At 53.0% G+C, this 24,316-nt stretch overlaps 1 protein-coding gene across 10 annotated transcripts in view; it reads right to left on the bottom strand.

Moving 5' to 3' along the window:
• ZSCAN1 (zinc finger and SCAN domain containing 1) overlaps nt 1-20,750 on the bottom strand; it is a 34,326-nt gene extending 13,576 nt beyond the window's left edge. Inside the window, exons 1-5 of one of the 10 annotated variants that reach the window (XM_078361035.1) lie at nt 20,684-20,750; nt 19,208-19,670; nt 18,951-18,992; nt 17,030-17,509; nt 13,772-13,866 (exon numbers count right to left, since the gene is read on the bottom strand). In XM_078361035.1, coding sequence (XP_078217161.1) covers nt 13,772-13,866; nt 17,030-17,399 — 465 coding nt within the window. In that variant the 5' untranslated portion in view covers nt 17,400-17,509; nt 18,951-18,992; nt 19,208-19,670; nt 20,684-20,750. Of the gene's footprint in view, nt 1-13,771; nt 13,867-17,029; nt 17,510-18,799; nt 18,993-19,207; nt 19,671-20,683 lie in introns of those variants that run through there. The other 9 variants (XM_078361036.1, XM_035286267.3, XM_035286269.3 and 6 more) reach the window with 9 other exon arrangements.
• Between the last annotated feature and the right edge of the window lie 3,566 nt (nt 20,751-24,316).

Genomic DNA, 24,316 nt, shown 5'->3' with positions numbered 1-24,316 from the left:
ACCTCTGCCTCCCGGGTTCAAGCGATTCTCCTGCTTCAGCCTTAAAAGTAGCTGGGATTACAGGCGCCTGCCACCGCACACGGCTAATTTTTTTTGTATTTTTAGTACAGACAGGTTTTCACTATGTTGGCCAGCCTGGTCTCAAACTCCTGACCTCAGGCGATCCACCCCACATCAGCCTCTCAAAGTGATGGGATTACGGGCGTGAGCCACTGTACCCGGCCCAGACAGTCTTTTTCTCAATTGAAAACTGAGAAAATTTCAACACAAAAAATTTAAATTATTTTTGTTAACTTCTTGCTAATTAAACATGATGTCTTCAGGGGTCCTGCCTTGGCACCTGGGCCGTGTGCCTCAGAACACCCCTTTTCATGATGATGCTAAGAAATCTCCTACTTTGTGTGACCAGTCATTACCTGTGCCGTTTGCAGCCACTCACCACATCTTCACGAGCAGGGCTCTGGGATCCTGAAGGGCTGAGATTTAGGATGCGTGAAGCTTCGTAGGGTGCGGGCTGTTGGCAGACAGCTGGGGGGACTCGTCCGAGAAGTACAGAATGGAATTGCTCACACCCTCTGATGCTCTGGCATTGTTCACTATAGGAATCAGTTCCCTGCTCTGGGGAAATCAGATGAGGCGCTCAGGCTCTGGACACCCTGTGAGAGCCTCAGTGTCCGTGATGGGCGTCTCCACATCCTGAATGGCTGTGCCGTCCTGGGTGCGTAGACAGTGGTGGCTCTCCCTGCCTGGCCGCCTGACATCAGTGGCCAGCGTTGTGGTGGATGAATGTGTCCTCATATTGAGAATCAGGTGCCATTTACATGGGCCTTATAGATGCTTTCTTTCCCACAGGTATTGGCCACCCCTTGCCGGTCAAGGCACTGTAGACCATCATCCTAGAAACAGCTTGGGCAAACCTCCGCTCGCCCCATCGCGGGGCGGGATTAAGAGGCCCGATGAGACAATGCCAAGGTAAATGTGATTTTGAAGATCATTCCCGGGGCCAGCTGCCACAGGACACGTAAACCCCGACCTTGGTGACCCATCTGGAGTGTCATCTGCAGGCCAGGTCATGCTGGTGTTGCTGATGTAGTCACAGACCTGAGAGGACTCGAAGGCCCCGTGGCCACTGAGCAGCTCAGAAATGAGCTCACTCATGCTCTGGCACGCGTGGAACAGGGTAGGTTGCGGTGACGCTCACCACGATGACCCCATCACTGGGCAGTTCCCCCCCCGGTGGACTTGCAGCTTCTGCACCAGGTGATGTTGCAGTGAATGAAAAGGGTTCCTCACAAGCCCTCGAAGACCCCAAGCAGGACGAAGGGGAAGACTCTGGCCATGTCCTGATGCATTCCATGAAAAAGGGAAGGTGGCTGGCTACTCCCAAAGAGATTGGTGGATGGTGCCATGAGGGACACCGCTAGGGCTGCAAAACATAACCTCCATATATGTCTTCAAGGTGAGATAGTAACTGACCTCCTCTATTTTTCATTTTGTGTTGTAATAGAGACAGATCTTGCTCTGTGAGCTGCACTGCAGCCCGGAACTCCTGGACTCATGCAATCTTCCTGCCACAGCCTCCCAAGTAGCTGCAGCTACAGGCATGAGCCATGGCTAAGGGCTGAGCACGGTGGCTCACGCCTGTAGTCCCAGCACTTTGAGAGGCTGAATGGGTAGATTGCTTGCACCCAGGAATTCAACCCACCCTGGGCAAAATGGTGAAACCTCATCTTTAGGAAAAATGCAAAATCAGCCAGATGTGGTGGTGCATGCCTGTAGTCCTAGCTACTCAGGAGGCTAAGGTGGGAAGATGGCCTTAGCCCAGGAAGTCGAGGCTGCAGTGAGCCAAGATCACGCCAGTGCCCTCCAGCCTGGGTGACAGCGAGAGACCCTATCTCAAAAAAAAAAAAAAAAAAAAAAAAAAGATGGGGTCTTGATACATTGCCCAGGTGGTGTTGAACTCCTGGACTCAAGCAATACTCCTGCCTCCGCCTCAAGTAGCTAGAACTACAGGCACACATCACCACACCCAGTTAATGGTTATTGATTTTTTAGAGAGGAGGTTTGGCTACATTTTCTAGCTGGTCTTGAACTCCTGGGCTCACACGATCGCCCCGTCTTAGCCTCCCAAGTTGCTTAGATGATAAGCAGAAGCCATGCATCCAGCTCACCTGACTTCCTCTAGACTGAAAAGCACATCCCCACCTGCATCACCAAAGGCAAAAGAGACCCCAGCAGCAGCTGCAGCGGAAAGCACCTTGTGCCTCTTGTCCTCCTTCTTGCTGTACTTGAAGAGGCTGCTGAAGAAGTTGCACACACACCAGCAGCTCTTTCTCCAGGCTCCCGCCGCAGGATTCTCTCAGTACCAGTGTGGCCGTTGTGAGGAGCAAGGTCCGCTTCCCCAAGAAGCCTCTGATGATAAAGCAGCACAACTTGGTCTTTCTCCCTGGTAACCACAGCCAAGGCGCGTGGCACACGGGACAGACACGGGGTAAATCGGAACGGCAGTACCGACACACTCCGTTGATTCCATCAGCTTCAGCCGTTTCTTTTACCGGGGCCACAGGTCCCTGTCCTCAGAATTGGTCTCACTTGCTTTCGCTGGGAATCTTCCCTTAGCAGTGGATGGTGTGGACGTCCTCCTGTCTCCACACGTCCCCGTGGCGGCAAACTGCTCCTGGATAAATCAATCAGCTGTCCAGGGCTACTCATTAGTCCTGCATTGATAGTGCTGGTTAGACCGCAGCGTGTGGCGGGCCACCTGCCTAGCGGACCCTTTCATCAGCGTGACTGCTGACAGCACTATCTACTGTCACTTTAGAGCACACTCCTCAGGCCTGCAGGAGGGCTTCCAGAAGGCATGTCATCGGGAGATGAGATAGTTCAATGTGTTTCCCCTGAAGACCTTCCAGTGGAAGAAATGCTGGCAGAAGACAGCAATATGGATGATCCTGACCCTGTGCAGGGCTACGCTAATGTGTGTGTTTGTGTCTTAGCTTTTTTTTTTTTTTGAGACGGAGTTTCGCTCATTTCCCAGGCTGGAGTGCAGTGGCGCGATCTCGGCTCACCAAAACCTCCGCCTCCTGGGTTCAGGCAATTCTCCTGCCTCAGCGTCCCGATTAGCTGGGACTACGGGTGCGCGCCACCATGCCCAGCTAATTTTTGTATTTTCAGTAGAGGCGGGGTTTCACCATGTTGACCAGGATGGTCTCGATCTGTTGACCTCATGATCCACCCACCTCGGCCTTCCAAAGTGCTGGGATTACAGGCGTGAGCCACCGCGCCCAGCTGTGTCTTAGTTTTTAACAAAAAAAGTTTAAAAAGTAAAAAAAAAAAAAAAAAAATGTTTGGCCGGGCGCGGTGGCTCCCGCCTGTAATACCAGCACTTTGGGAGGCCGAGGCGGGTGGATCACAAGGTCAAGAGATCGAGACCATCCTGGTCAACATGGTGAAACCCCCGTCTCTACCAAAATACAAAAAATTAGCCAGGCGCGGTGGCTAATGGTTATACTGTAGACATATTGATATTAAAAATTATCACTCCAGGCCGGGCGCGGTGGCTCACGCCTGTAATCCCAGCACTTTGGGAGGCCGAGGCGGGTGGATCATGAGATCAAGAGATCGAGACCATCCTGGTCAACAAGATGAAACCCCGTCTCTACTAAAAGTACAAAAATTAGCTGGGAATTGTGGCACCTGCCTGTAATCCCAGCTACTCAGGAGGCTGAGGCAGGAGAATTGCTTGAACCCAGGAGGCGGAGGTTGCGGTGAGCCGAGATCGCGCCATTGCACTCCAGCCTGGGTAATGACAGCGAAGCTCCGTCTCAAAAAAAAAAAAAAAAGATAAATTATGTTGAAGAAAGAAATATATTTGCCAATTTAGTGTAGCCTACATGCGCCATGTTTCTAAAGTCAACACGCCCCAGGCCTTCATGTTTACCTCACCGCTCAGACTCGCCCAGAGCAGCTTCCCATCTTGCAAGCTCCGTTCCTGATAAGTGCATGTTTAAATACACACATACTTACCCCTGTGTTACAGGTGTCTACAGTATCGAGTACAGTCCCAGGCTGCGCAGGTCTGTAGTCTAGCAGCCTTGGGCTGTGCTCTAGGTGTGTGAGTGCACTCTGCAATGTACACACAGGACGAAACCGCCTTAGGAAGCATTTCCCAAAAGGTGTCCTGACGGCTCAGCAGTTGTGCACCACTCAGCAGTCGCCAGTTATGCCCACTCCACAGCACCTCCTGGCAAGCTGGGCTGCCCCGCCCAGAGTGGCTCCACCTCTCCCTCACCTGTGCTCCTGTTCTCCTGCGCTCCACTCCCCCCCGAGGCTTCACGAGCAGAGGTGTGCCTCATGCAGTGAGGAATGCCTGGGCCAGGGAACCAGCACTGTCGGCGCCCCATCCCGGAGCCGCCATCCCTCCACGTGAGCGCTGGGCCTTGGCCCTAAGGCCCCTCCAGAAGTGCCCCTTGCTTAAGGACGCTGGGGCACCCTAATGCGGCTGAGCCCCACAGCCAAACCCAGTGCCAGCAGGGATCCTCTCAGCCACAGCGGACTTGGTGGAAGAGGGGTGGGAGGACCTCAGCAGCCTTTCCCACTTAAGACCCCCCCTAAAACCCCCTTTGAGTCGCCGTGTGGTGAGGGGATGGCCTGTGAATGCAGCTGTGGTTTCCAAGGGGAGGCTGGGATGGGAGAGGGAGTCTGATTAGTACATACGCCACAGAGGCTGAGGAAGCCCGTGGTTGGCAACTGTGGTCTACCCAGGGGAGATGCAGAAACAGTCCACGGCCCACGAAACTTTGTTTTGGTGCAGAAGAGGGGTTCTCATGATGATTTTTAAATTTATTTTTAAGTTAAGTGGAAAAAAGGAACTTAAAGACTATTCCAGCCGGGAGTATATTCACCTTTATACCAGCGTGGTCATAAAATATATAATTAAAATTTCTTTTTTCCTGAGACAGGGTCTCACTTTGTCCCCCAGGCTTGAGTGCTGGAATGCAGAGGTGCAACCTTGCCTCACTGCAGCCTAGACCTCCCGGGCTCAAGCGATCCTCAAGCCTCAGGCCCCTAAGTAAGGGGGGGTTGCCAACAGCCGAGATGCAGGAATCTACGGGGCCCCAAACCTTTGCAGGTTGGCCAGGACACTGGAGAACCTTCACCCCCACTTGGCCACCGCACCACGTGATAAGGAAGGGGGTACACCACGGCCTGGGGCATTAAAGCAGCAGCAGCTTGTACTCAGGGAAAGGCCTCCCTGCAGACAGTCACCTGGGAGACTGCCCGGATTGCTTGCTTTTGGGACTGAGGAAGGAATGGGCTGGGCCCTCTGACAGAGCGGGTGGTCACTAGCAAATGTCCACTGGCTTCTGGGCACAGCTGCTCAGGGGGCCAAGCAACGCTATGCCCTGTTGGAAAACAGCTCCTCGTTATCAGGAACCCCCTGATTTGCCCTCCCCTGGTCCCGAAACGCCTGGGCCTCGGCTGGGAATCCTGAGAAGGATCTGGGGTGGAAAGTATTGCTGGGCTGGATTGGTGCCATTTTAGCCAGGTGTGATGGCGCATGCCTGTAGTCTCAGCTACTCAGGAGACCGAGGCACAAGAAACGCCCGAGCCTGCAAACAGAAGTTGGAGTGAGCCGAGGTCGCACCACTGCACTCCAGCCTGGGTGACGGGGTGACGGAACAAGACTCCGTCTCAAAACAACCACAACAAATCCCAAAACCCATTGTTTGGAGGAGGGTTCCTTGGTTTCAGCTCCGCTTTTTGGGAATCCTGACTCCAGGTCTTGTGTACGCCTGTGTTTCCCTCCACCTCCCGGGTTCAAGCAATTCTCCTGCTTCAGCCTCCCAAGTAACTAGGATTACAAGCATGCACCACCACACCCGGCTACTTTTGTATTTGTAGTAGAGACGGGGGTTTCACCATGTTGGTCAGGCGGGTCTCAAACTCCCGACCTCAGGTGATCTGCCCGCCTCAGCCTCCCAAAATGCTGGGGTTGCAGGTATGAGCCACCATGCGCAGCCAATTTTTTTCTATTTTGTAGAGATGAGTTCTCTCTGTGTTGCGCAGACTGGTCTCAAACTCCTGAGGAATGGGCTGGGCAATGTGCCCACCTCTGCTTCCCAAAGTGTTGAGACTACAGCTTATCAACACTGTAATCTCAGACTGGGGTTTTGTGTGCAGTGTTCCCTAAAAGAGGAAAGGACCTTGCAGGTGATCCCACCGTTTCCTGCCAGCTCAGTGAACATGCTGGGAGAGGTGGGCCTGTGCGTCCTAAGAGCTGGCTGGGGGCTGGACTGTAGGGGCGCGCAGCTCTCCCAGCTTTCTGCGTCCTGATTCAATATCACAGCGTGTCTTGACCGCTCTGACCAGCCTACTGCAGGGTTTTCCCAGCAGGCTTGAACCCAAACCTGGGCCTTGAACACTCCCAGGCCTGACAAAGGCACGCAGGTAGCTGCCCAGAAACTGACCCCAGCCCTGAGCGAAATTCCTTTAATCCTCGCCAACGGTCCACACCCTGACCCCCTCGCTGTGGGCATACCTGGGTAGAACACCCCTTTCTCTGGCTGTCCATCCGGACGATCATGGCAGCCCTCTCTCGGTTCCCCTACTGCAGGCTCTGGGCCAATCACCCTGCACTGAGGACTTCCTTCTTTGGAATCCTAATCCGCCCCATCTCCCGAGGGTTCGGGGCACTCCCTGTGGGAACTCCCCTGCGCCACTTTTGGGGTGACTCCAGCCTCAAAAAAGTGTTCGGCAAGCAAAACACCGTTGTTTTTTTTTTCTTTTTAAGTTTCAAATTAAAACACGGAAACGTCACCTCCCCTAAGCTCCCAAGACCCCCAGGAGGTTAAACTACTAAAGAAATGCAAAAGACCTCCCACAGCGCCTGGGCCGGGCTGGAGGGTGCACAAGACCTCCCAAAGCGCCTGGGTGGGGCTGGACCGTGCAAAAGCCCTGCCCTTTTCTTCGAGGGCTTGGGGCCTCACCTGGAATTCTGCCGCCTCCGCCTCAGGAACCAAACCCAATCCCAGGGGGTTTTCAGGGGCTCCCCAGAGAGGGCTGAGACCTCGAGTGCAGGGCTCCCCGGATCTCTGGGAGCCTGTCAGGCTTACACTCAGTGAGAAAGAAAACAAATGTAGCTGCCTAGAAATACAGGGGACATATTAAAATTTGTAATTAAGGGGGAAAAGGGACTGATCGTCCCGTAGGTGGGCGCCTGCAGAGAGGCTTCTGCCTGGAGACTCCAGCGCCTTCCCCTAGCCCTTTCCTCTTACCAGCCGGAGAAAGAAAACTTAAGCATTGTGGCTTTAGGCAGATAAAAAGCCTTAAAAAGCACCAAAGATGAGAAAAGCCAAGAGGCTCCTGCTTTAGTTGGCCACAGGCCAAGAAAGAAAAAAAAGTCCATTAAGGGAGATCACCTGAGGTTGGGAGTTTGAGACCAGCCTGGCCAACATGGTGAAACCCCCTCTCTAGTAAAAATACAAAATTAGCTGGGCATGGTGGCAAATGCCTGTAATCCCAACTACTCGGGAGGCTGAGGCAGGAGAATCGCTTGAACCCAGGAGGCAGAGGTTGCAGTGAGCCAAGATCGTGCCATTGCACTCCAGCTTGGGAAGCAAGAGCGAAACTCTGTATCCAAAAAAAAAAAAAAATTTAGCCAGGCATGGTGCCATGTACCTATAGTCCCAGCTTCTTGGGAGGCTAAGGGTAGGAGGATCCCTTGAGCCTGGGAGGTCAAGGCTGTAGTCAGCTGTGATCTGGCCACTGCACTCCAGCCTGGGTGACACAACCAGACCCTTTCTCAAAATAATAGTAATAAATAAATAAAAATTAAAGTAAGTTTTTGTGACTTAAAAATTGGCCAGATAAGATGGGATTTCATGAACTCCCCAGTGAAGTCGTTCATATGGCTGCATGTAAGTTAAAACAGGGCCTTCGTGGATTGAAAGTTATTATCTATAAAAGCTAATTAAGGTCAGACTCAGTGGCTTGCTCCTGTAATCCTAGCACTTTACGAGGCTGAGCCGGGTAAATCACTTGAGGTCAGGAGTTCGAGAGCAGCTAGCTAGCCAATGTGAAATCCTGTCTAGTAAAATACAAAAATTATCTGGGCTTGGTGGTGGTGCGCCTGTAATTCCCAGCTACTGGGGAGGCTGAAGCAGGAGAATCGAATCCCTTGAGACCGAGAGGCGGAGGTTGCAGTGAGCTGCTCTTCAGCTTGAGTGACAGAGCAAGACTGTGTCTCAAAAAAAAAAAAAAAAAAAAAAAAAATCGAATTAGGCCTGGCGCGGTGGCTCACGCCTGTAATCCCAGCACTTTGGGAGGCTGAGGTGGGTGGATCATGAGGTCAAGAGATCGAGACCATCCTGGTCAACAAGGTGAAACCCCGTCTCTACTAAAAATACAAAAAATTAGCTGGGCATGGTGGCGCGTGCCTGTAATCCCAGCTACTCAGGAGGCTGAGGCAGGAGAATTGCCTGAACCCAGGAGGCGGAGGTTGCGGTGAGCAGAGATCGCACCATTGCACTCCAGCCTGGGTAACAAGAGCGAAACTCCATCTCAAAAAAAAAAAAAAATCGAATTAATAAGGGGGTGCAGATTCCCACTGTTTCTCTGTTTGACAGCCCAATTTTTCCTGTTCTCAAATCAGGAAAACTAAGGGTGGCTTACGATGGATTACTACAACCTTGGCTCTGTACTCCATCCACAAAAGCCTTGTGTTGAGGCCTGCTTTAGTTTCGATGCCTTTCCCCACAAACCTCACACTAAAATGTGGTCCCCACTGTGTGAGAGGGGCCTGGTGGGAGGTATTTGGGTCAGGGGGTGGATCCCTCAAGAATAGATTAATGCCCTAGGTGACTGAGTTCTCACTTTATTCACCTCCCATAATAGTCGGTTGTTAAAAGAACCTGGAGCCCCCTCCCTCCCTCTCGCTCCTTCTCTAGCCAGTGCTTGGCGCACACTGGGTCTGCACATGCTGGATCTCCCGCATGGGAGTGACTTGAGGCCTCACCAGAAGCACATGCTGGTGCCTGCCGTGCTTCTTGTACAGCGTGCAGAACCGGAAGCCAGACAAACCTCTTTTCCATTCTTTTCTCTTTTGAGATGGAGTCTAGCTCTGTGGCCAGGCTGGAGTGAAGTGGCGTGATCTCGGCTCACTGCAACCTCCACCTTCCAGGTTCAAGCGATTCTCCCGCGTCAACCTCCCAAGTAGCTTGGAATACAGGCACGCGCCACCACACCCGGCTACCATTTTTTGTATTTTTAGTAGAGATGGGCTTCACCATGTTGGCCAGGATGGTGTTGATCTTCTGACTTTCTGATCTGCCCACCTTGGCCTCCCGAAATGCTGGGATTACAGGTGTGAGCCACCACTTCCAGCCTAAACTTCTTTTCGTTGTTAATGACCCAGCCTCAGGTATTTCCTTAGTATTTGCATTTATAAAAATGCAAAAAGGCTGAGATAAGGCTTAAAATCAATTGCTGCCTCAGCATCTGTTTTGCCTGTGGCCATTTAGCTAAGAGCCAAGTTCCCTCCTTGGTCCCCTGGGTCAGCAGATCTCCCTCCCACACTCCCTATCAGAAGACGGTGGGACCCTCTGGAGAATGTTTGCTGTGGGTGTCAGGCTCCGATTCTCTTGTCCCAGTTTCTCGGCCCCTTGGGGTAAACTGCCCAACCGTGTTCTCCCCTCAGATACTTACACCCCCATCCCTGGGCTCTCTCCGAGTCGCTGCGCACTCTCCACACCTCCCTGACCTCTGTGCATGTGTGTGTGAGTGATGGGTGTCTGAGGGTGCCATTACCCCCCAGCACCTATAAGTGATACAGTCTTTATTTTCACGGTGTGTCTCTTCTAATGACTGAAGAAGTGCTCCACATCGTAAAGATCCTAAATTAAAACAGCCCCTAGACCCAACACCCGACATTATTAAAATTACTGATTCCACTCGACAGTTGTTAAGTATTTTGCTGATATAAATTGGCTAACATGCTCCATTCGGTGCCTATTTCAACACCCTTTCAATTACAATTTGCCTTCACCTCAGAGGACACAAACGAGCTTTGACAGCTTGCCCTCAGCAAGCTGCCACCACACAGTCTCTGCACACAAGATCTTGATCTCACCTTCCTCTGGAAACACACGTATGACAGGACACGGATCACATTCTCTTTCAAGGAGACTCGTCTGACAACCAAGCAACCCATCTTTCCAAACTCCCTGGTGGAAACTCACTCCCCTGCCATGCCTCTGGGAGACTCCAGCCTCAGATCGGATTGGGGGCATAGAACAGCCATCCTGACAGGTACGGAGTGACGTCTCATCCTGTGTTTAATTTACATGTCCCCGGCAGCTAACGCTGTTTAACTTTTCTCATCTGCTCACAAAAACATTTTCAGTTTGGAAAGGGAAACATGGCCAGCCAGGTGTAGTGACTCAACACCTGTAATCCCAGCACTTGGAGACGCCAGCATGGGAGGATCGCTTGAGCCCAGGACTTTGAGGCTGCAGTGAGCTATGATCATGCCACTGCACTCCAGCCTGGGTGAGAGCAGAAGACCTCCTCTCCAAAAAACAAACAAAAGAATTAAAAGGTAAACATCACAACTGGGCACGGTGGCTCACGCCTGTAATCCAGCACTTTGGAAAGCCGAGGCGAGTGGACCGCAAGGTCAGGAGTTCAAGACCAGCCTGGTCAAGATAGTGAAATCCCGTCTCTACTAAAAAAACACAAAATTTTCCAGCTACTTTGGAGGCAGAGGCAGGAAGTTGCAATGAGGCGAGATCGCGCCCTTGCGCTCTAGCCTGAGCGACAGTGAGACTCCATCTCCAAAAAAAAAAATAGAAGAAAAAAAGGGAAACATGAGATTTTTGTCTGCCTTTTAAGTGCGCACACAGAAAACAGGAGAAAACCAGGCTGGGAGCAATGGCTCACACCTGTAATCCCAGCACTTTGGGAGGCTGAAGCAGGTGGATCACTTGAGTCCAGGAGTTCAAGACCAGCCAGGGAAACATGGTGAAACCCCATCACAGCTAAAAATACAAAAATTAGCCGGGTGTGGTAGAGCAAGCACCTGTAGTCCCAGCTGCTCAGGAGGGTGAGGTGAGAGGATCACTTTAGCCTGGGAGTTCGAGGCTGCAGTGAGCTGTGAGCACCACTGCACTCCAGCCTGGGCAACAGTGAGATTCCCCCTCCTCAAAAAAACAGAAAACATGGAGGGAACCAAAGATGCTGCGAGGCTGTGAGTGGGTGGTGTGGAGGGGAGGCCAACAACCTCAGTCAAGGATGAGGGAGGCTGGGTGGCCCTGAAGAGAGGTGGGGGTGTCCTGGGGCCGCCCAAGCTGTCAACAATGTGCTGGAGGGATTGAGGTCCCGACAGCCAGGGATTGGAGGTTACTGCTCAAGAGGACAGAGGAGAGAGACAAGGTTATCATTCAGAGAAGGAGAGAGAGGGGCCTGTGGGCTGAAGAAGAATGAGGACATGACTGTCTGTTCAGTGCCAGAGGGAAGGGAAAGTGATTCGATTTTTTGTTTGTTTGTTTGTTTGTTTTGAGACGGAGTTTCGTTCTTGTTACCCAGGCTGGAGTGCAATGGCGCGATCTCGGCTCACCGCAACCTCCGCCTCCTGGGTTCAAGCAATTCTCCTGCCTCAGCCTCCTGAGTAGCTGGGATTACAGGCACGCGCCACCATGCCCAGCTAATTTTTTGTATTTTTAGTAGAGACGGGGTTTCACCATGTTGACCAGGATGGTCTCGATCTCTCGACCTCGTGATCCACCCGCCTCGGCCTCCCAAAGTGCTGGGATCACAGGCGTGAGCCGCCGCGCCCGGCCTGCGATTCGATTTTGTTGCCGCTCTGGTCTGAATGTTTGTGTCTCTGTAAAGTTCATGTGACGAAGCCCCAACCCCGAAGGAGAGGGGATTAGGAGGTAGGGCCTTTGAGAGAGGGTCAGATCATGAGGTTAAAGCCCTCAGAATTGGGATTAGTGCCCTTTTAACAGAGCCCCAGAGAGTTCCCTTGCCCTTTACACCCTGTGAGGTTACAGGGAGAAGGCACTACCTGTGAATGAGGCAACGGACCCTCACCAGACACTGGATCTGCTGGCACCTTGACCTGGGACTTCCCAGTCTCCAAACCGTGAGAAATACGTTTCTGTTTCCCCACCCCCCAGACGGAGTCTTGCTCTGCTGCCCAGGCTGGAGCGCAGTGGCATGATGCATCCTCTGCCTACCAGGTTCAAGCAATTCTCCTGCCTCGACCTCCCGAGTAGGTGGGATTACAGGTGCGTGCCACCGCGCCCAGCTAATTTTTGTATTTTTAGTAGAGACAGGGTTTAACCATGGTGGCCAGACTGGTCTCGAACTCCAGACCTCATGATCCGTCTGCCTCAGCCTTCCACAGTGCTGGGATTACAGGCATGAGCCACCTTGCCCAGAACTTCTGTGGTTTATGAACCATCTAAGCTGTGGCGTTTTGTTTTTGTTTTGAGTTAGGGTCTTACTCTAGAGTGTCAGCCAAGCTGCAGGGTAGAGACATGATCATAGCTTATTACAGCCTTGAACTCCTGGGCTCAAGTGATCCTCCCACCCCAGCCTCCAGAGTTACTAAGACCACAGGTGCATGCCCATACACTTGGCTAATTTTTTTTTTTTTTTTTTAGACATGGGTCTTGGTATGTTGCCCAGGCTGCTCTTGAACTCCTGGGATCAAGTGGCTCTCGCACCTCAGCTTCCAGCGAGGACTCACTCAGAGTGCTGGGATTACAGGGATGAGCCATCACACCCAGTCATATTTTGTTACAGCACCCAGAATGGACTAAGACCATGGGAGAGACACGTGCCATCTTTCAGTCTGTTACTCGGCCGAGAGTGGGTCCTGGGCCTGGAACATTTCCTTACCAAGAGATCTAGGGGTCCTCACAGTTAGTGCTGGGCATAGCGCCCTGTGTAGGTCTCTGTTTCCCACTGTGTGCCCCTTGGTTCTGCTCAGGCATGTGCTTCACATGGCACCTAGACTGCCCCATTGTTAGGTCATGCTGACAGCCACATGGACGGATGGTGCTCTGGCTCTGCGAGCCAAACCTTGTTCCATCCATTGCGCAGCTGTGCATTGTTTCCCAATATCAAGATCCAGGGGCAGAAAGTGTTCAAACTCACAGCAGCCCTGATCATACATGCTATTCGCTGAGCGGTTCTCGTTTTTGTTCTTTTGTGATTTACCCATTACCACTGAATTTCTCATGCGCCTGCGTGGCCCGACCCGATTTTAATCTCTCCAGCCACACCAAGATCCTCTTTGCTCCCAACTGAGCCGGCCCCACCCGTCGCTCTGAGGTCTGCACAAGAGAGGGTCTAGCTGCTGGGGAGCCCCTGGCGGCGTTTCCTTCTGGTCCCGCCCAGAATCCTGGGTTAACTGAGAGGAGAGGATCAGGGGCAGTGCCTGGATTTTCTCAACACACCCAGCATCTGATGCAGGTGACACAGGAGGATGGGCCCTAACTGGACAGCTCAGAAAGGACTGGAGGGGCTGGGGTGAGGCCCAGAGGCGCACAGCGTACACACACCTGCACTCACTGCCCTTGCCCAGAACTGAGCCCAGGAAGTTTGGGGAACCTGTGGGATAGGCGAGGAGTTCAGAGGCCGGGTGTCCTGGGAGCGTTGGTGACAACCTCACACAGTCCTTGGATAGGGCGTCCTTGAGGCCGTCCCAGGAGCAGCACTCACACCCTGGGGTGCAGGAGCACGGAGCTGGGGGCCCCGGGCTCACCTGGGATGGTTCTCTCTGGGACCTTGGGCTCTTCCTGTCTTCCTCCTCACCGAAACTCCAGTCCTGGTGTTCGACCGAGTCCAGAGATACCAGAACTGTGCGGGAGAAAAGGGATCATGAGAGGGGCCTATTCTTCCCATAGCCCCCAATTCTACAGACCGACTTTCCCCAAACATCCCCACAGCACCCCTCAGTCTCAGGCAAGGGTGGCAGCAGGGCCGTCATTCTGTCCCTCCACGTGGCTGTCGGGCAGGAACCTGTGGTGACACCAAGGGCCGCTGAGGACAAGTACCCTCTTTACTCACAGTCCATCCTACTGTGGGCCTCCAGAAGCCCACGAGGGCACTCACTGCAGCACTGACTAACTAGGGAGGCCTGGATACCAAGAGCCCTCTGCTCCCCAAGCCCCCCGGGGTTGCTGTGCACAGACAGAATGACTGCTGAAGGAGGAAGCCGGTTACAGGACACTCAAGACATGGGAACCAGGCCGGGCACGGTGGCTCGAATCTGCAATCCCAGCACTTTGTGAGGCCACGGCAGGTGAACCACGAGGTCAGGAGTTTGAGACCAGCCTGACCAACATGGTGAAACCCCATCTCTACAAAAATACAAAAATTAGCCGGGTGTGGTGGCAGGCACCTGTCATACCAAGCTACTCAGGAGGCTGGGGCAGGAGAATCCCTTGAACCTTAGACGTGGAGGTTGCAGTGAGCCGAGATCACACCACTGACTCGAGCCTGGGTGACAGAGTAAGACTCCATCACACACACACACACACACACACACACAAAGACGTGGGAACCAGAAGCATGTACTGTTACGGATCCAGTAGGAAGAAATGTTCACAGACACAGATGCAATGAAAAATTCAAGGGGCCGGGCGCGGTGGCTCACGCCTGTAATCCCAGCACTTTGGGAGGCCAAGGCGGGTGGATCACGAGGTCAAGAGATCGAGACCATCCTGGTCAACATTGAAACCCCGTATCTACTAAAAACACAAAATAATTAGCTGAGCATGGTGGCGCGTGCCTGTAATCCCAGCTACTCAGGAAGCTGAGGCAGGAGAATTGCCTGAACCCAGGAGTCGGAGGTTGCGGTGAGCCGAAATCGCGCCATTGCACTCCGGCCTGGGTAACAAGAGCGAAACTCCGTCTCAAAAAAAAAAAAGAAAAATTCAAGGCCAGCCATCACGGTGGCCCACACCTGCAGTCCCAGCACTCTGGGAGTCCCAGGTAGGAGGATTGCTTGAGCCCAAGAATTTGAGGGCAGCCTGGACAACACGGCAAGACCCCCACCTGTAGTTTTTAATTAAAAAAAAAGAAAAATTCGGCCAGGCTCAGTGGCTCACACCTACAATCCCAGCACTTTGGGAGGCTGAGGCGGGCAGATTACCTGAGATCAGGAGTTCCAAGATCAGCCTGGCCAACAAGGTGAAACCCCGTCTATACTAAAAATACAAAAAAATTAGCTGGGCGTGGTGGCGCGTGCCTGTAATCCAGCTACTCTGGAGGCTGAGGCAGGAGAATTGCCTGAACCCAGGAGTCAGATGTTGCAATGAGCCAAGATTGTGCCATTGCACTCCAGCCTGGGCAACAAAAGCAAAACTCGGTCTCAAAACAAAGAAAAATTCAAGACCACAGCCACTTCTGGGGTGTCAGGCAGAGTGGGGAACAACATGACTGGGAGACACGAACTGGGGGTTCAGCCAACTCCACTGTTTTTTTTTTTTTTTTTTTTGGTGAGATGGAGTCTCGCTGTCTCCCAGGCTGCAGTGCAGCAGTGTGACCTTGGCTCATTGCATCCTCTGCCTCCCGGGTTCAAGCGATTGTCCTGCCTCAGCTTCTGGAGTAGCTGGGATGTATTGTAGGCATGCACCACCACACCCAGTTATTTTTTGTATTTTTTAGTAGAGATGGAGTTTCATCATCTCGGCCAGGCTAGTCTTGAACTGGCCTCAAGTAATCCCCCCGCCTCAGGCTTCCAAAGTACTGGGATTACAGGCATGAGCCACCGCGCCTCGGCGTCGGTATTTCTTTTAAAACAACGCCAAGCCAGCCTTTCCGGAGGTTAGGCTTTGATATGGCGGGGTGTCGGGTGCGGGGCTGTTCATTATACTTGCTTTACTATTTCGTAGGCTCAAAATACAGACCACCGCTATGGAAGACAAATCTCAGAGCCCTTTGCTCAAAAATGATGGAGAATTTTGAGAGTGACCATGTAGCATTAAACCTAGCGAGGGTGCCTCTGGGCTGGGATGGCTGTGAGGTCCACAGAGCACCAGCTTCTGGTGCTCTTGGGCCCTCTGCCCCAGGAGCAGGGAGTTCGAAGGTTAATTCATCTGGCTTCTGCCTTGGGGCTTACAGGACTACCATTGCACCGAGTTTTCCCCAAGCATGGCGCTGGCTGCCCTGGGGCAGTATGGAGACCCGCGAACTGCTTATCACTTAGTCTGCGGGAAAGCTGTAGTGGGAGCGGGCAGGAGAGCATGTGTTCTCCCTTGCTCCAGCCCCTTTTCTCTGAGCTCTGATCAGGCCCTTCTCACTCCCAGCCTTTGCTCCCGCAGCACAGCTGCCTGGTGCACCCTCCTCACCGAGGACCTGCTGGGGAAGCCCTCCCTTGTCCACAGCGCCACGACCACTCTCACCACCTATGGCTGCCTCCTTTGGCCTCCCAGTGTGCAATCCCTCCACTTCCGTCACTAGAAGAGCCCCACTCACGGAACTGGGCTCTGGGTGGATGGAATCTCGGTGTGGGGGTCACAGGGGCAAAGATGCAGGAGGACAAAGCCCTCTCAGGGGAAGGGGGAGCTGAGAGAGGGAGGGAGCCCAGTTTCCACCCCAAATTCCCCAGCTCTCAGAGTCGGGGTGCAGACGTAAGCCTCTCCACACCATCAGCGAGTGATTCCTCAGTGTTGCAGGAGGCGCTGCAGGTGGCTGGGAGGACTTGGCGGGGTAGGGTCCCTCCCAGAGAGCAGCTGGTGAGGAGCAGCAGACACAAAGCCACAGGACAGATGGACACATGGGAAATGGAGGGATCTTTAATAACTGACTGAGTGAGAAATTTGAGGCAGATGAGACGTGCAGCACGACATTTATATGTAAAAATAATTAAAAACACAGGCGCGGGGCAGGAGAGGTTTGCTGGTCGGGAGGGGCCAGGCAGGGGTGGGAGCGACGCGGGCGGGAAGGAGGGCGGTTCGGTCCTCGGAGACGTCAGGCCCCCTCGCCCTTCCCGGGGCACCGAGCCTGCGCCTCTCACCTTCCTGCTGGCACATCTGTGTGAGGTCCTCCACCAGGCTGGCCGCCTCCCTGCAGTTTCGGGGGCCCTGTGACTGCACCCAGGTCCGCATCTTGCTGGGCAGCGCGCCCAGGAACTGCTCCAGCACCAGCAGCTCCAGCATCTGTTCCTTCGAGCGCGCCTCGGGCCTCAGCCACTGGCGGCAAAGCGACCAGAGCTGGCCCAGAGCGAGGTGCGGCCCGCCCGCCACATGGTACTGGAACTGTCGGAACCGCAGACGCTGGGCTTCGGTGTCCCTGGGGTTTGCTGGCCCATGGTCCCCGTCCTGCTCACTCGGGGTTGGGGTCTGGGGACGTCTGGGGGAGGCAGGGGCTTTGGGCCGTGGGAGCATTTCTCTGGTCAGAGTGCCCTCTGAAGGGTCTGTGTGGACTGGATCCCAAGAGTCTCAGTGGCTCCAGACAGAGCCGGTGTGGCAGGTGGGCGGAGTCAGCAATCAGGGGCCTGCAGAGAGGGGCAGGGACAGAGGGGCCACATCAGATGGTGGCCCTCCCTGCTCAGGATGCCCCTCAGCTCCTCACTTCCTAGTCCTGGCCTCCAGCACCCCAAGGAACTAACCTGACTTTTTCCCACCTCCTGACCTCCTCTTCCACATGCCTCTCAAAGGCTACTCTGCGCTGAATTCAAGCCACTGGCTGCCTGAGGACCTTTGCACCGGCCATCAAACCCCAGCCCCTCCCCTCCCAGATGTCCCGGCCGTCTTCCACCCCCCCCAGGCCTTTCTGAACACATCTTTTTTCCTTAGAGTCTATCTCCCTCTCATCTAGTCATTCAACACTCATCGACTGACGAGCTGCGGGAGCTCCACTGGCTGCCCCCGTGGAGTAGCCAGCGCTGCGCAACAGAAGCTCCGACAGGGATGCAGACATTCTCCACCCATGCAGCCACCTACACGTGGCTGGGAGCACCTGAAATAAGGAACTGAACTTTAAATTTAAATGGAAGCAGCCAGGTGGGCTACATAATAATGAATGGCGGTGGCGGTGACGGCGGCAGCAGCAGTCTCTGCCCATGGTATCTTTGCTGCCTTCATGCTTTTCCTACCAACTCCAAGCTGGTAGAGGAGGGCAGGAAGAGGGCAAGGGAGACTGGAGACTGAAAAGACACGGAGAGTAGAGGGCAATGAAAAAATACCCTCTTGTGGCCGGGTGCAGTGGCTCACGCACTTTGGAAGGCTGAGTGAGGCAGGTGGATCACCTGAGGTCAGGAGTTCGGGACCAGCTTGGCTGACATGGTGAAACCATGTCTCTACTAGAAATACAAAAATTAGCTGGGCGTGGTGGCACGTGCCTGTAATCCCAGCTACTCGGGAGGCTGAGACAGGAGAATCGCTTGAACCCGGAGGAAGAGGTTGCAGCAAGCAGAGATTCTGTCACTGCACTCCAGCCTGAGCGACAAAGTGAGTCTCTGTCTCAAAAACAAAAACACCTTTTGTACATTTCCAAGCCTACTATGGTGAATATATAACTGAAGAAAACATTAAACGTTATAAAAATAAACGGAGGTTTTGGTTGTTTGTCTTTAACAACTGTACTCTGGGCTGATCTGCTGGTGAGAATAGAAATTGGCATGACCTTTCTGGAAAGCACTATGGACACTTATATATGAAGGACACTTGGGAGATTGCATGCAGGATGCAAGATTCACTATAAAAGTGCCCAGCTGTTGAACGTGGTGGGATCAAGTACCTCCCCCACCATGTGATGGGGGGTGTTCCATGTGCACAACACACACCATGACATGACCACAGGGAGTATACACATGATGTTCAGATGACATGAGGCACAGAGAACACGGGATGCGGGATGATGCATGAGTGTCCTAGAAAGCGGGTGCTGGGCAGAGGCCCACAGGGGGCCAGCCAAGTGCTTTGTGTTCTTCATACTTCTCTGAATGTCCTCCAAATGGTGTCAGGATCCCATGTGACCTTCATCAACATGGAAAAACAAAACAGAACAAGAAATCTTTAGGAAGGATTTGTAACTACAAGGGAAATGCTGATGACAAGTGAAAAGGAGAGATTCCATGGGATTTTCCCTCTTCATCCTCTGCTGCATTCTTCGTACCCTCTACAGGTCTTGTGCATGGGTTTTACAATCCAGGAGAAAGGAGAGGTGCAGGGTGGCAGAAAAGGCAACTCACCAGGCCTGTGCCCCACCAGCAATCTTCGAGTCTCGTACCCGGCCACCTGCACCCTGATTGGGAGACTACAGCTTGGTCTCTCCTGCCGAGACCACAGGCAAATATAGTCTCTTACATTGTATTCACACTTTTATATATGTACTTTTGAATAAGGAAAAAGGGCCTATTTTGAAGCTCCACAGGTCCAAGAAGTCCCTTTGCCCTGGGGCCTCAGTCCTTATACTCTCTCAGGTGCTCATGGCAGCTCACCATGGAGATTCCAGGGAGCGCTGTAGCCCCTCCGCATCTTCCATGGTCCTGGGCTGAGGTCTGTGAGAGGGGAGGCTAAGTTTATCGGGGATGAGGGTAAAGAGGAGTTCTTAGCAGAGGGCACAAGAGTCCGCAGCTGTGTCTGCGGTCTGTATGGGAAAACTCGGGCGTGCCTGAGCTCACGAGGGTCCTGGACTGATGGTGGAGGCCGTTTCTGGAAGATGAAGAGGGCCTGGGATGATGCGGAGGGTCCTGAGGTCTACATAGCTGGTAAGAAGGATCTGGACCCCCCCATGGGCAATGCTGTGGTGGCCCCGGGGTCCTAGAGGTCTACTTCGGTAGGGGTCTGGGATTAGTGTTGGGAATGTGTGAGAGTGTCACTTGGAGGGCTGAGTGCCTGGTGGAAGTGCCTGGTTCACTCGGCAGGAGCACTGCGATCTGCAGCCCAGGCCCCAAATTCTACTAGGGGGATGGGATGGGCGGAAGGGCTTTGCCGTGGATGCCGGATGCTTATTGACATGGTGGACGTGTTCCCTGCGCCAGTCAGTGAATGGCTCTGGCTCTGAGAAGGGGGCTTACAATGCCACACAGGGGAGCTCCATAAGCAATGGGCAGCGCACTAGGAATACGGGGGAGGGGCAGGGACGGAGACTCAGGTTGGGGGTCGGCTGGGGGGATGGGCTGGTTGGGTGGGGGATGGGTCGGGGGAGATGGGTCCAGGGCGGCTGTTCGGGTAGGAGATGGGTTCGCGGCGGCTGGTTGGAAGGGAGATGGGTTCGGGGGCAGCTGGTCAGGAGGGAGACGGGATGGGGGTGGCTGGTCGGGAGGGAGATGGGTCCTGGGATGCAGATCAGGTGCTGAAGGGAGAACTTGAACGCGGCCGAGCGGGGTCTAGGCGGGCAATGGGGGTGCGTAGAGGGGCTTCTGCCGCAAAGTGACAGGCGGATGCCAACGGGGATCGAGGTCCCCGCGGAAGGGGCGGCCCCAGCACCCCAAACCCCCTCCCTGCGTGGGCTGTAGCCTTCCCCTTCCCTCCCCCACAGCGACCTCCCGACTCCCGACGGACTCTGGAACCCCGGCCCGGCCCGCCCCCGCCCCGACCAGCCTCCCCCGACTCGCGCCCCGGGACCGCGATCTCGGGCCAGCTCCCGCCGACGCGGCGCCGCGCCCCTCCGGGAGATGGGCGCTTTGGCGGGTGGAGGAACGGATGGGCCGCGGCGGACTCACCGCGCGCGGGCTCCGCTCCGGCCTGGGCCGCTCAGTGATGGCGACCCCTGGGCTGGCGAGCGCGCCCAGCGCCGCGGGCGGACCCCCTCCCGGCACCCCGCGCGCCGCGGGCGGCCGCCATTGGTCCGCTGGGGCGAGCCGCGCGTTAGCGTCACGTCACGCGTAGCGGGACTCCCGGGCAGGGGCGGGGCTGTGACGCACTAGGCGGCCGTGGCCAATCGGATGCCGCCTGGGATGAGCGCCCCGCCTTCGCCGCGCCCTCCAGTAACCTCCCGCTCCGGCTCGTGTCGCCTTGGCAACTGGTCGCGCGGCTTCGAGGGCGCTTCTGAGGGGAGCCGAGAAGGGGCCGCCTGCGGGGATGCGCAAGTACGAGGCGGCCGCTGAGCAAAACGCAGGCGTTCCACACACGCCATGATCCTTTATTTATGACGGAGTTTCGCTCTTGTTGCCCAGGCTGGAGTGCAATGGCGCCATCTCGGCTCACCGCAGCCTCCGCTTCCCGGGTTCAAGGGATTCTCCTGCCTCAGCCTCCCGAGTAGCTGGGATTACAGGCACGCACCACCATGCCCAGCTAATTTTTTTGTATTTTTAGTAGAGACGGGGTTTCACCATATTGACCAGGATGGTCTCGATCTCTTGACCTCGTGCACCACCCGCCTCGGCCTCCCAAAGTGCTGGGATTACAGGCTTGAGCCACCGCGCCCGGCCGAAACAGTGTTTTTAATGTAAATACGTTTAGTACAAGTATGTCCCAGAATAGGATCGCCAGACTTAGCAAGTAAAAATACAGGACGTCCAGCTAGACTTGAATTAAGGAGAAGAGTGAATTTATTTTTAGTATTACTGTTTCATATTTAGGGTATTTAAAAAGCTTCTGGATATAAATACATGAGTGTAAGTGATTTCCACTGTAATTATGTCCCATAGTATCATAGTAGCATTGCCCGATTTAGTAAGCAAAAAATAAAGCTCAGTTATATGTAAACTCAAGAAAAACAAGGACGCCGGGCGCGGTGGCCCATGCCTGTAATCCCAGCACTTGGGAGGCTGAGGTGGGTGGATCATCTGAGGTTGGGGGTTGTGAGACCAGCCTGGCCAACATGGTGAAACCCCCGTCTCTACTGAAAACACAAAAAGTAGCCAGGCATGGTGGTGCGCCCCAGTAATGCCAAGGCAAGATAATCGCTTACTGGGAAGCAAAGGTTGCACTGAGCCGAGATCATACCACTGCACTCTAGCCTGGGCAACAGAGTGAGACTCTGTCTCTAAATATAAAAATAAAAAGGAATACATTTTTAGTATCAATGTGTTCTATATTTTACATGCTTTAAACAAACATAATGTAAGTACATTGCATGTAAATAATTTTTTCCCAAATGCTCCCTCTTTAGAAGGAGTGATAATTTTTTTTTTTTTTTTTTGAGACGGAGTTTCCGTCTTGTACACAAGCTGGAGTGCAATGGCGCGATCTCGGCTCACGGCAACCTCTGCCTCCTGGGTTCAGGCAGTTCTCCTGCCTCAGCCTCCTGAGTAGCTGGGATTACAGGCACACGCCACCATGCCCAGCTAATTTTTTGTATTTTTAGTAGAGACGGGGTTTCACCATGTTGACCAGGATGGTCTCGATCTCTTGACCTCTTGCTCCACCCGCCTCGGCCTCCCAAAGTGCTTGGATTACAGGCTTCAGCCACTGTGCCTCGCCTATATTTCACATACTTTAAACAGACATTATATAAGTACATTGCATGTAAATAATTTTCCCCAAATGCTCCCTCTTTAGAAGGAGTGATAATTTTTAATATTAATATGTCTACAGTATAACCATGTGCCAGAATGAGGTTGCCATATTTAGCAAATAATATAGAACAATAGTTACATTTGAATGTCAGATAAATGATGAATAATGTTCTAGTGTAAACATGTCCCAGGCCTGGTGGTGGCTCATGCCTGTAATCCTAGCACTTTGAGAGGCCGAGGCAGGACAGGAAGATCACGTGAGCCCAGGAGTTGGAGGCAGTCTGGGCAACATGGAAAGACTCCATCTTGACAAAAAATACAAAAATGACCCTCAGGTGGTGGTGCACATGTGTGGTGCCAGTTAGGAGGCTGAGGTGGGAGGATCACTTGAGACCGAGAAATTGAGGCTGCAGTGAGCCGTGTACACAGTACTGCAGCCTGGGTGACAAAGTGAGACCCTGTCTGAAAAACAAAACAAAAATATGTTTTGTTGTGAACTGAACTCGAGCCCGGGAATCTTGTCCAGCGAGAGGGTCCGAAACCTGGAAGAGAGCGCGCGCCGGAAAAAAGGAGATAAAAAAGGCGAGGTCTGGAGGGCTACATGCGCTATGCTCATGCAGCAATTTTATTTTTGCAATGTGTTTCATTATATACTTTTCTGAAGTTAAAGTTGTTTACACCAGATTAATGTACTTAAGTTACAGTAAGCAAGTTAAGCCCAGTAAGTAAGTTAAGCCCAGTAAGTAGGCTACGCCCAGTAAGTAGGTTATGCCCAATAGGTCAAGGTAAGTAAATTACAATCACGCCCTGTAAGCTATGGTAAATAAGTTACAGTTACGCCCTGTAAGTTACGGTAAGTAAGTTACCAAGTGTAAATATTTAAGTTAATATATTGCAATGAAGGTAACAGTCCAAAATGAACACAATGAGACAATAAACCATAAGAAGCCAAAAGTAGACACAATGCCTCCCAAGTCCTCATATCCATAAAGTAATGTCTGTTGATTATTTTGAATAACATATAGTTCCTCTCTCGGTTCCTGCTTTCCCTCAGCTCGACTCCCCCAACCGGGGATCTGTGTCGGGGCTCAAGCTCACCGTATGGCGAGGCCCATTTCCTAGGGGCCTCACACCGGAGCGATCCCCACAGGTCTCCCTTAATGTTTCAACAGTGTATTTGAGGCACCCTTGTACTAAATATTAAATACTAACAGCATATCTTATAATTATATCACAACACGTATTTGGAACATACTTATACCGAATTTTTTTTTTTTTTTTTTTTTGAGAAGGAGTTTCGCTCTTGTTACCCAGGCTGGAGTGCAATGGCGCGATCTCCGCTCACTGCAACCTCTGCCGCCTGCGTTCAAGCAATTCTGCCTCAGCCCCCTGAGTAGCTGGGATTACAGGCATGCACCACCATGCCCAGCTAATTTTTTGTATTTTTAGTAGAGACGGGGTTTCACCATGTTGACCAGGATGGTCTCAATCTCTTGACTTCATGATCCACCTGCCTCGGCCTCCCAAAGTGCTGGGATTACAGGCGTGAGCCACCGCGCCCGGTGAATTCTTTTTTATTTTATGTCCTCATATGCAAAATACATTCAACTTATACTGAATTCTAATGCCAAATTAATCTTCTAAATATGAATGGTATATTATAAGTACATTCCAATAGTGTATTTGAGAATAGACTAAAAAAATATTCATTTCGTATTTGAAAATCAGATGGGGGTGAGATCATGATGCAAGGAGGGTCCTCAGCTCTGGGACTGAGCTCAGGGTAGCTGAACTGGGACTGAGCTCAGGGTAGCTGAAGCTACCCATTGCTGAAGAGGAAGCAGGAGTATGTGAGCTAAGGAAGGAAAGAAGGGACCCGAGCCTGAGCATCATGCC

Source organism: Callithrix jacchus, chromosome 22 (genome assembly GCF_049354715.1).
Source record: "Callithrix jacchus isolate 240 chromosome 22, calJac240_pri, whole genome shotgun sequence".
In the NCBI taxonomy this organism is placed as follows: Eukaryota; Metazoa; Chordata; class Mammalia; order Primates; family Cebidae; genus Callithrix; species Callithrix jacchus.
The sequence above is the reverse complement of the archived record's forward strand: the minus strand, read 5'-3'. Positions and strand labels throughout refer to the sequence as shown.